We start from the raw sequence: 12,857 nt of genomic DNA on the forward strand, positions 1-12,857 counted from the left end.
TAATAATCCTTTAGGTGAGTGTGTATATATATGTATATATATATATATATATATATATATATATATATATATATATATATATATATATATATATATATATATATTCATTGCATTTGTAGTCTGAGTCCCAACCTGATTTGACAGTAAACTATGTAAAATTACATGATCTGCTTCTTGCAACTGAAAGAGGGCCCCATGGCGGATGGTTGCCAAATGGCAGACCAACCACATACGTTACCTGATAGGTATCAACCCATACAATCCAGTCGGGACTCAGACTACGAATGCAATGAAATACATATATACACACACAGTCTGTGTGTGTTTGTGTGTGTGAATTTTTCCGGTGTCTTTTTGGTGGTGGCGCAAAGCAACGTGATGTTCCAACAGTGATGGATTAAAAGCCAGAAGTCTGCATGACCATCATCATCAAGAGTGTCTGTGAGAACCCTAACTACAAAGAGGACAATTTCATTTATGTTAGGTAGATTGCCCAGAGGGGACTGGGAGGTCTCGTGGCCTGGAACCCCTGCAGATTTTATTTTTTTCTCCAGCCGTCTGGAGTTTTTTTTCTGTTTTTTCTGTCCTCCCTGGCCATCGGACCTTACTCTTTTTCTATGTTAACTAATGTTGTCTTATTTTAATTTCTTATTTTGTCTTTTTATTTTTCTTCATTATGTAAAGCACTTTGAGCTACTTTTTTGTATGAAAATGTGCTATATAAATAAATGTTGTTGGTGGTGTTGTATATAAAATATTGTCTTTTTTTTTTTTTCAGGCAGCTTTGAATCTCCCCCAAAGGCCTCATCTTCATTGCTCTACCTTAATCCCTGTGGTGTCTTTTTCATTAAAATTTCTTATGTGGATTTGTAAGCTGAAGGACTCCTGGTGCTTTCTTCCTTGGATGATTTTTATTTCATGGGCTTCACATCACGTCCGTGATGGGGTTCGTCATGGCCTATGGTTCTGTCCCCTTGGAAGCACTGCCCCAGTGCCCTACTGGCTGTACATTGCAATCACTGCTTCATTGCCTCATCTTTGCTCCGTGCTGATGTATTTAACTGGAACCAGAGATATGATTTCAACAAAGCATGGCATTGCAATCGATGTCTAATTGTAAATATGCAATTATGATTCAAGTGATGTTTAATTTTATGAAGATTCTTGTTTTTTGCCTTTTAGTGAATGAACAAAACTGGAAGTATTTAAGATGAGTATATGAATGGAAAAGGTACAATGTAAAGACTAAAATGGTTCATTTTTGAGTAAGTCTATGCAGTGGAAAGACAGCCCTCAGTGAATAAAACAAGAATGAAACTGTGAAACCCATTTACAGTATTTCAGATATTTCTCAAATTTTTATAGATTCACTCACATTTACCTGCAAATATTTTCCTCCCAGCTGGAAGTGAAATGTTTTTCGCAGTTAAGTCTGAACCTGCTCTTAAAGGTTTTGACAACTCTAAAATACTGAAGGTGGGAGACATTTTCAAAAATGTCACCTTCCAGTGATGTGCTTTGTAAAATGCTGGATGTTGTTACTAAACACTCCAAGTAATTTAGATCTGACCTGCAGGTCTGTCATTGGGTTGGATGACGACATTGAGCCTGGACTGATGACATTCATTCGTAGAAGAAATTTTCTCTGTAACTGTGGTTAAGCTTAGAAGATGGCCATCGTGGAACCCATTGGATTTTTAACAGAATGAAATAAAGGCCTTCTGTTTTTTTTTGTTTTTTTTCCCCAATGTGCTGTAATGACCATGAAGACTTGTCATTGGCGGGGTGGGGGGTAATATTTATAAATAAGTCCATAAGTACTGTGTACTTAAAAATAGCTGAGCAGAATTTGAGTTTTCCTCCCACATTCCATAAAAGTTCCAGGTAGGTTTATTGACGACTCGGAATTTAATGAGTGTGGGTTTGTGATAAACTGGCGTCCCACCCTGGGGTCGTTCTTGTTTTGCCTATCAGGCTAAGCCCCCCGAAATGAGTTGAGTAGTTCAGAAAATTTCTTAATGATAACCACAAAGGTGAAGCCTGATATGGTTTGCTGTACTTATCATTTAATTTATTCCTAATGTATTTAAGATTCTGTGTGGTGAATTAGCCATCTTTTAATCAATTTCAACCCATTTATCCGAGACAGAGGTACAGGGGTCCTGAAACTGAGCCTAACAACAACAAAAGTGTAACAGGGACATCCTGGTAATCGGATGGGGTGGGATGTCTGGCTTTAATATGATGGGCATGTATTTTTAAGGGAAACAGGGAGTGCCAGTCTCACTCTGTCTGGCCGAGTTTTTGTATATTTTACAGATTAATAGAAAGGACAGAGATTCTTATTTAATTTGCACACATTCCATTCAGTAATACTGTACATTTGTCATGTTTGGAATCTCTCTTTGTGTTAAAATTTATTTAAAACACTATTTATTAACTGTACCAAATAGGTTGTTGCAAGTGTTTTACGTTTTATTTTACTTTTTAAAAGGAAAATAAAAACAATGATACCTAGCATCACTTGTTACTACTGAGACGTTGCACCAGGTAAGTGTAATTAATGTTTGTGGTATTTTGATATCTCTGTATAACCAACTACTAGATTTGTTAGACTTTACAAAATTAAAAAAGGGTAAGACCTCTAAAACATGATGGCACTTTTTGTTGTTATTTGCACCATAAATAAAAATGTTCCGTTAACTAAACGGTTTACTTTGAATGATTTAGTATATCTTTATTATATTAGTGATGGAATTAGAGCACAAAAATAACATGAACTGACTTCCTGTGACATATGCCCGTTTATTGTGTTGTTTGAACCCCTGCCTGGCTCTTTCTCTCGGTGTCTGTGTTGTTTTCTTTCTCAGAGTATCCCTCATCCCAAAGATATGCATGCTGGCCCCAGTGATGGGGTGGCCATTGAGCAGCCACTGTGATGGACCGGGTCGTTTGCTGCCTTGTGCTGTCAGTGCTGCCAAGATAAGCTTTGAATCCATGAGACATCAAACTGGATTAATACTACAGTGCTGTGATTACATGATCTTACTAGCATCTGGCCAGCATTCAAGTCAGTATATTTGACTATTAAATTAATGGCATGAATGAAAAATCCAAGTCATAGATGCTTCTGTCATTGTTTAAAATTAATTGCTTCCTGTCTCATTTTTTAGTTAGCCAATAAAAGGCGTCATTTTGCTTGACTTCTCACTCTCTTATGGAATGAATATGTTTTAAAATAGTTACTGTTTTTAATCTGGATAGCTTTCACTCATTGAAATTAAACTGAACAAAATTAATGAATGACCTATAAGAGCTTGATATAGCCATGTGACTTTATGAATTTAAAAATTACTTATCCCGTGTACAGTCATATGAAAAAGTTTGGGAACCCCTCTTAGCCTGCATAATAATAGGCTCTCCTTTCAACAAAAATATGGTATGTGGTATGTCTTTCAATTCCTAGGAACATCTGAGTACTGGGGTGTTTTCCGAACAAAGATTTTTAGTGAAGCAGTATTTAGTTGTATGAAATTAAATCAAATGTGAAAAACTGGCTGTGCAAAAATGTGGGCACCCTTGTCATTTTGCTGATTTGAATGCTTGTTACTGCTCAATGCTGATTACTTGCAACACCAAATTGGTTGGATAAGCTCGATAAGCCTTGAACCTCATAGACAGGTGTGTCCAATCATGAGAAAAGGTATTTAAGGTGGTCAATTACAAGTTGTGCTTCCCTTTGAATTTCTTCTGAAGAGTGACAGACAGCATGGGATCCTCAAAGCAACTCTCAAAAGATCTGAAAACAAAGATTGTTGAGTCTCGTGGTTTAGATGAAGGCTACAAGAAGCGATCTCAGAGGTTTAAACTGTCAGTTTCAACTGTAAGCAATGGAATCAGGAAATGGAAGGCCACAGGCACAGTTGCTGTTAAACCAACTCAGGTCTGGCAGGTCAAGAAAATTACAGGAGCGGCATATGACAGGATTGTGAGAATGGTTACAGACAACCCACAGATCACCTCCAAAGACCTGCAAGAACATCTCGCTGCAGATGGTGTATCTGTACATCGTTCTACAATTCAGCACAATTTGCACAAAGAACATCTGTATGGCAGGGTGATGAGAAAGAAGCCCTTTCTGCACTCACACCACAAACAGAGTCGATTGTTGTATGCCAATGCTCATTTAGACAACTCTGATTCATTTTGGAACAAAGTGCTTTGGACTGATGAGACAAAATGGAGTTATTTGGTCAAAACAAAAAGCGCGGAAGAAGAACACCGCATTCCAAGAAAAACACCTGCTACCTACTGTCAAATTTGGTGGAGGTTCCATCATGCTGTGGGGCTGTGTGGCTAGTTCAGAGACTGGGGCCCTTGTTAAAGTTGAGGGTCGGATGAATTCAACCCAATATCAACAAATTCTTCAGGATAATGTTCAATCATCAGTCACAAAGTTGAAGTTACACAGGGGTTGGATATTACAACAAGACAAAGACCCAAAACACAGTTTGAAATCTACAAACACATTCATGCAGAGGGAGACGTACAATGTTCTGGAATGGCCATCACAGTCCCCTGACTTGAATATCATTGAAAATCTATAGGATGATTTGAAGCCACACTTGGCAGCCATCTTATTGAACTGAAATGGGGTGATTTTGTATGGAAGAATGGTCAAAATACCTCCATCCAGAATCCAGACACTCATCAAAGGCTATAGGAGGACAGCGTCTAGAGGCTCAACGGAGCAAAAGGAGGCTCAACTAAGTATTGATGTCACATCTCTGTTGGGTGCCCAAATTTATGCACCTGTCTAATTTTGTTATGATGCATATTGCATATTTTCTGTTAATCCAATCAACTTAATGTCACTGCTGAACTACTACTGTTTCCATAAGGCATGTCATTTATTATAAAGAAGTTGATATTTGGAAAGCTCAGCCAATGATAAACAAAAATCCAAAGAATTAAGAGGGGTTCCCAAACTTTTTCATATGACTGTAGCTTAAAGTGAGAGGTGAGAAAAATGTATAATCTCATGTTTTCACATTCAGAATGGCAGTAACTTTCTGACATAGTAGGCATCTGTGGTGACCAGTGCTGGACAACCGCAAACAATATCAAAAACATCCATGAAAAATCTCATGAGACTCATGTTGCATAATCCACAAGTCAAATTGTCCAGTCTTATGCTAACAACATCCTAAACACATGTATTTTTAAATAAACCACTTCCAGAAAACAGAACACACTCGGACACAAATAAACATTTGAATTGAAGCAGCTGGATGACTTGACATGTGGATTATGTGACACGAGTAATGCGAGATTTTTTAGGGACCTTTTCATAAAGTTTGTTGTTGGCCAGCAGTAGTCACCATAGTCACCTATTCTATCATAAACTTTGTTAACTCCATTTCAGCCTTCACTATAAGCTACTAAGGATAAGCAACATAAAAAAGTAAAATTTTTGGGGTGGATTATTACTTTAATATGCAAGAAGGGAATACGTAAGTTATGATGATCAACATACACCTGAACACTTTGAACCCCAACGATTACCAGGACTTACAATGGGCATACCCCCAGAAAACTGAATTAAGAAGACAGAAAATATGGAAGTCAAATAGTTTTGAATCGTCTCATCGTCACCCCCACTCCTATGCCAATAAGTGAAGTCCTATTTGGAAAAACGGGGGCTACGACTGATGGTTATATCTTGGTAAGAGATGATTATTTTACTCAGTCTCTAAAAATAATTCCTATGCATAAAACAAATTAAGCAAATAAGGCACTGACCAAAGTATTTATGTGTATTTGGGGTACCTCTTGAGATATTAAAGGAATACTCCTCCCAAATGTCATACATTTTTAAAATAATATACAAGTACAGGTAGTCCCCAAGTTACAAACATCCGACTTACGACTTACGAACGGGGCCACAGCTGCGACACATGCACCTCAGTAACTGCCACTCCGTCATCTTCGGCCTGGGGACTCTGCAAGCAGTGGCTGGAGGGGTGCGATTTCGCTGCTCGCGCATAGTCACTGGGGCCACAGCTATCGCTCGTGCGCAGGACAGAGGCTTGATGGGCAGTTTGCTGCCTGCCCACTATGCCACGGCAGCTAACGCTCCTGACGGACACAGGCTGGATGGAGCGGAGGGGGGCGTTTCACTGCCTGCCCGCCCACCACACACGGCTGCCCCGTTCGTTCTTGGTGGGTGGCTGGTAATGCTGCAAGTGGTGACCCAGTTGTGGCTGAATGGCGGCCATTGAGGGTGAATGGGGCGGCGGGGGCGTAGCATTGTAGTGTGCCTGTAGAACGGGGGTGGTGGTGGGCGATTCACTACATGCCTTTCACCGCACCGTGTTCGTTCTTAGTGGGCAGACGCTGCAGGCAGCATACTGTAGTGGAGGTGACTGTGTGGTGGGCTGGTGTTGAACCGCCCCTCATCGCCCCAAGTCATTCTCAATAGCAAGCCTGCTTGTTCTGTTACACACATAGCAGGAAGTTGTCTCTTGTCAGTACACCAGACGTGTTGACGATGGGTGCCTTCCTGCTGTGATAACTTGTACAGTGCTGTGCAGAAGAGCACATCTTAACCTTTTGTCTTCACCCTTCAAGAATGTCTCTGAAACACAAATCTGATGCAAGTGCTGGTTAACAGTAAAGTAGAGAAAAACCATCACCATTGAAAATAAAGTAGAAATAATAAAAAGGTCAGAGAGACGTGAAACTCCATCATTCACTGGCAGAGCACTTGGTTACAGTCGGTCAACAATAGCATTTATTAAAATAACTAGACGTTAAGCCCGTTACAATAACGGGCTAGAACAGTAGTGCATAAACATTAGTAGGAACAGTCTATATTAAATGGCAAGGGACCTTGACCTCATTCTGTTTCTTGTCTTAATTTTTTTGTTAAAAATATTTTTGCAAGAAGCCTAAAGTAAAATAATAATAAAAATAAAATAGAAACGTATATGACAATACAGTAAGTATAATTAATATTGCCTTAGTGTAAAACTTTGTAACAATCTATAAGACACAATATCTAAAGAAGATATTTAGGTAAAATTTTCTATTTTTTTACCTCATGAAATGTTTCTGTACAATTTCATTATAGACAACATTTCTTGTAAATATTCTGTCTGAGTTTGGCAACAGTTTGCCTTGTTCAGGAATCTCTACAACCTTGACAACAACATCTGGAAAACTTCTTACTCTTGATAATGCAACATATAACTGACCGTGGCTGAATACTGGTTCTGGCAAGTAAATGCCAACTTTTTCTGAGGTTTGCTCTTCTGAGTCTTTCTCTTTTAGCGTTTTTGTGACGCTCATTTTCTTTTTTACATTCAATCTATTTGCTCGCATTTTTCTTTGTCTTTCAGCCTTTCATTTGTTGATGTTTACTTGTTGAGCTGACCGTTCTTCCAGGAGATGTTGCTTATATAGGATTTGATTGTCTGTGTCTTTTGTCCTACTTGACGTGTCCTTTTTTTTTGGGTGGCATGTTGTTAGTAGATACGTCCATAATATTTTCTCCTACAGTAATACTGGCTTGTATGTGGCTGTAATATGCATCCCTGTGTTGTGTGTCATTAATTTTCTCTTGCAGTAATACTGGCTTGTATTTCCGTAAAATGCCTGTAATTTCCTCTGACAGTAATATTGACTTTGTTGTCCGTAATATGACTTTAATTTTCTGTCACAACAGTGGGCAATCGGCAGAGTGTCCCCAGCAACTGATGTAATGTGTGGCGTGCTGCTTATAATCGTGCCCGTGGCGTCTCCCCAGCAAGTACTGTGCAGTTCTCCAGCAAGTATTTTAATCTGTGCTGGCGTGCAGCTGATTATTGTATGTGTGGCGCCTCCCCAGCAACGGATTTTATGTGCGCGGCTGCGACTATCCAATCAGCTCTCCCCAGCAATGGTGTCCTTTATTTCTTATCATGCGCGGCCGTGGCAAGGCCATTCACTGTGTGCCCAGCTTCCATTGTGTGTGCGTCCACGGAGCCGTGCACATGGGCGGGGCACAGTGTGATGCGTGGCGCGGCCCACGCATGCGCACTTCACCAGAAGACACACACACACAGACACCTGGACGCACACAGGGGTTTTATTAAAGAGGATGTACCTGTTCTGACAAATTTAACTTAAGTACAAACCTTCAGTCCCTATCTCGTACGTTATCCGGGGACTGCCTGTATGCACTGGTTAAACTCTAGGATATGGTATGGACGCATTTTGCACCCTTGTGTTGTTTAGACTTAATGACCAGAAGTGTGAGAAATGCGACATCCTCACCAAATTGGGTAAAGGTCGGCTTTGCAAATTTTTTACTCTCCCAAGTTTCTTTCAAAGACCTTTGCGTGCAATTCGTTTAGTTAATTTGATCTACTGGTTATGAGTCTGATTTTGTTACCTGACTTTGATTCTCATCTCTTCCTCTAGTTTAATGAATTTATGTCATTTCTCTTGCTATGACTTTTCTGACCTGACCCTGATTTTTGCCTATTGTGTTGGGCTTTGTTGAATTACCCCTCTCTTGATGACCAGTATCAACCACTGCCCAGCTCCTGATCAACATTACGACTGCTTCTTTCTGTGCTGTCATTAGACTTGCTGAGCCAAACACTGGTGCTGTTGTCCTACACTGCTTTATATGCTAAGAGATAAAAGCACAGAACCATTCATTTTATTTGGACAGTACTGTTGTAAATATCCCAGCAGTAACACTGGCTGATGGAGGTGAGCAGTAATTCAGCTGCTTAAACCTCAGCATGACTTGAATTTGTCAAAAAAGACTCGTTTACATGTAAAAGTCAATCTCACAATGGCAGACAGAGACTTCCTTAAGCGTTACTGTACTGGTGTGCCTATTGGTAGGCACAAGAGGGGAGTGCCAGTCTGAGGAGGATTGACTATGCCAGGTGTGTTGGTAGGAGTCTTCATTGTGGGCTCTTGTGGGAGTCTCTTTGTAGATTTTACTTTCTCTCCAGCCGTCTGGAGTTTGTTTTGTTTTTTCTGTCCTCCCTGGCCATCGGAACTGACTTTTATTCTATGTTAATTAGTGTTCTCTTACTTTAATTCTTACTTTGTCTGTTTTTTTCTTTCTTCATCATGTAAAGCACTTTGAGCTACATTATTTGTATGAAAATGTGCTATAGAAATAAATGCTGCTGTTGTTGTTGCAGCTTAAAGTGCATTCTCTTTCTGTTTTCTGCTGACAGATGAATAAAGCTTTTTGACTGCTTAGACAAAATTTCATTTTATAGACTGAGTGACGACAAAGGACAATTTTATATATAAGTATAATTTTATATAAAAAAATAGAAGTGGGCCTCTCTGACCTTTTACTCTTACTGCTGCACTCATTTGCTGAGTTTCTTTCTCATTGCCAGCCTGAATGCTGATGGCTGTCTCACCAGCTGACATAAATACATACTAATGATACTGAAAATGCCCAGGATGAAGGAAGGAATGGAAATTTTTCATTTACACATAATGCACCATCTGCCAGAAATACAGCAATATAAATAGCACATTTTAGACTGACTATTGGGAATATAAAACATAGTGAAATGCTTTAAACTCTTCAGCGGTGTAGTGAATCGGTGAGGTGTTTAAGCCGAGGTGGCAATGATAGATTTGCCATTGAGTTCTGTGAAGAGGTTTTCTTGTGTTCTCTCTTGTGTGTTGTATTTGACCCATTTTTTTTTTTTCACCTATTGCCTGCCCAACCTACCTGGAAGGAGAATTGTCTCTGAAATGCCTTTCCCAAGGTTTCTTCCATTTTTTTTTTTGTTTCCTACAAGGTTACTTGTCTTCTTAGGGAGTCAAGGCAGGCAAAAAAACAGGGCCTGTTAAAGCCCAATGAGGCATTCCTTGTGTGATTTTGGGCTTTACCATCCATCCATCCATCCTCTTCCGCTTATCCGAGGTCGGGTCGCGGGGGCAGCAGCTTAAGCAGAGAGGCCCAGACTTCCCTCTCCCCGGCCACTTCTTCCAGCTCTTCCGGGAGAATCCCAAGGCGTTCCCAGGCCAGCCGGGAGACATAGTCCCTCCAGCGTGTCCTGGGTCTTCCCCGGGGCCTCCTCCCGGTTGGACCTGCCCGGAACACCTCACCAGGGAGGCGTCCAGGAGGCATCCTGATCAGATGCCCGAGCCGTCTCATCTGACTCCTCTCGATGCGGAGGAGCAGCGGCTCTACTCTGAGCCCCTCCCGGATGACTGAGCTTCTTCACCCTATCTTTAAAGGAAAGCCCAGACACCCTGCGGAGGAAACTCATTTCAGCCGCTTGTATTCTTTACAAAAAAAAAATGTGTTAAACGGGAGCTTAATTATATTGTTAATTTTCGGGTGTGTGAAAAGTCATGATGTACAGTTAAAGCAGTTGAAAGCACCAAAACAAAGTTGACCACTCAGACAGAAATGGATGCATGGTACACATTTAACTATATCTATCTATCCATCCATCCATTATCCAAACCAATATATCCTAACTACAGGGTTGCGGGGGTCTGCTGGAGCCAATCCCAGCCAACACCGGGCACAAGGCAGGAAACAAACCCCGGGCAGGGCGCCAGCCCCACCACAGGGTACACACACACTCACACCCACACACTAGGGACAATTTACTATCGCCAATACACCTAACCTGCAAGTCTCTGGACTGTGGAAGGAAACTGGAGTACCTGTAGGAAACCCACGCTGACACGGGGAGAACATGCAAACTCCATGCAGGGAATAGAGTTGGCAAAGGTGGATGAGTTTAAATTCTTGGGATCAACAGTACAGAGTAACAGGGATTGTGGAAGAGAAGTGAAAAAGGGAGTACGGGCAGGGTGGAGAAGAGTGTCAGGATTGATTTGTGACAGACGGGTATCAGCAAGAGTGACAGGGAAGGTCTACAGGACGGTAGTGAGACCAGCTATGTTATAAGGGTTGGAGACGGTGGCACTGACCAAAAACAGGAGACAGAGCTGGAGGTGGCAGAGTTAAAGATGTTAAGATTTGCATTGGGCATGACGAGGATGGACAGGATTAGAAATGAGGACATTTAGAGGGTCCGCTCAAGTTGGGAGACAAAGTCAGAGAGGCGAGATTGTGTTGGTTTAGACATGTGCAGAGGAGAGATGCTGGGTATATTGGGAGAAGGATGTTAAGGATTGAGCTGCTGGGTAAGAGGAGAAGAGGAAGGCCTAAAGGAAGGTTTATGGATGTGGGGATGGGTGTAACAGAACAAGATGCAGAGGACAGGAAAATATGGAAGAAGATGATCCGCTGTGGCGACCCCTAACGGGAGCAGCCGAAATAAGAAGTTCTCTTAAAGTCGCTCCCTATCTCCATGAACTTTTTGTGCCACTCATGGGTACTCATACCTGATGGTGGATTTTTTTTTCCATACTTTGTCCTGACGTTTCCGTGAATCTGCAAATCTCATTTTGTTTCAATACAACAGGATGCGCCCTGTGCCTTTACTTGTGGAGTAGCCATTTTGAATTAATACTTGATATGCCATTCATTTACCTGAAACAGATAAAAAAAAAAGTATGTCATGTAAAATTTAAATTACTCTGCATTACAACATCTTTCATATTGTATTCAAATTGTACAGAAACCTTGTGGACTCCCCATAGTTTGCAATATGCAAAGCTCAGATGTCCTCATGATATGGAATATGTAAGCACCACCAAAAAGCCCCCTGATATATTCACTAACGCTCATATTTGGACTCCAGAGCCCCTAGGAACCACAGCTGTCACTCATTTTGACATTTTCGTTATGATTTATTGGCAGAGATATGACAGGCTGCACACTTGTCCTTCAGTAAATGTGCTGCAAACCCCAGAGGTTTGTAATCACCTTGGCACATCAAGACTAGAGACAGTATACAGAATATAAAGCATTCTGACGGCAGAAAGTAAGGCAGTCACCGCATGTAAATGTCTTCATGGGAGAGGCACACAGGCTGCCTTGCACACAAAAATGTCACTTGCCGTTATGACTCTCATTTTGCAGCCTGCGGCAGAAGAACTCTGCTTATTTCTGTGTTGTTGGTTGCTGCTGCCAGTTCTTTGCTGATTAAAAAGACATATAAAGCCTTTTATTTGCTCCACGGTTTGTTAAAAATTTCCTCTGTCTAATCAACTTCCTGATCATAATTATTTCATTGAAAATGTGCAGAGTGCCAAATGCCTAGCACAGCAATTTGAAGCCTAAGAGAGAAGACTGCCCTACAGGACGCTTGCCCATCATGGCACACGCTTGCATATGGAAACAAGGACAACCTTATCAACTGAACATTTATGTGTTTGGGGAAGGAAAAAAATAAAATGTATGCAAACGAGGCAAACCCATAGCTGCATCACTGTTGGGTTTGGGAACTGCAGTGTCTATGACCATAAGGTCTTAAATCAGATCATTAGGATCCTTGGGGACCACTCTGTCCTCCTTTGAAGGCGTCTTTATGAGCATTGTGTAGGACCGCTCCCACCCTTGCCTCAGTCTCTTTGTCCCACAAGGTTCTGTAGCATCCAAAACAAGTTCTGTTAGGTTCTCCTACAGCATTTACCCCTTGGCGGTCCAGACTTTGAACTCTGTGCTGCCCCCCTGCCCTTAGATCTGCTCCTAGTAGTGAGTTTATATGCTGTACATGTCTTACACCTGTTACTACTGTGGTTTTTTTTTTTCCATCATTATACTGTTATGTATTTATCTGTTTAAAAATATCTATTCACTTACCTATTATTTATTTACCTATTTATTATATGGTGTAGTTCTTTACCTGTCTTGCACTTGTTCAGTATTTATGTATTTGTTGCACTGCAGACTTGGGGAGCAT

The 12,857-nt window shown here is 41.0% G+C and overlaps 1 protein-coding gene across 1 annotated transcript in view; it reads left to right on the forward strand.

Moving 5' to 3' along the window:
- The window catches only part of tmem267 (transmembrane protein 267), a 42,557-nt gene extending 39,835 nt beyond the window's left edge, over positions 1–2,722 (forward strand). Inside the window, exon 3 of the mRNA XM_039759652.1 lies at positions 779–2,722. Coding sequence (XP_039615586.1) covers positions 779–1,114 — 336 coding nt within the window. The 3' untranslated portion in view covers positions 1,115–2,722. The remainder of the gene's footprint in view (positions 1–778) is intronic.
- Positions 2,723–12,857: the final 10,135 nt, after the last annotated feature.

This window comes from Polypterus senegalus, chromosome 7 (assembly GCF_016835505.1).
Source record: "Polypterus senegalus isolate Bchr_013 chromosome 7, ASM1683550v1, whole genome shotgun sequence".
NCBI lineage: Eukaryota > Metazoa > Chordata > Cladistia > Polypteriformes > Polypteridae > Polypterus > Polypterus senegalus.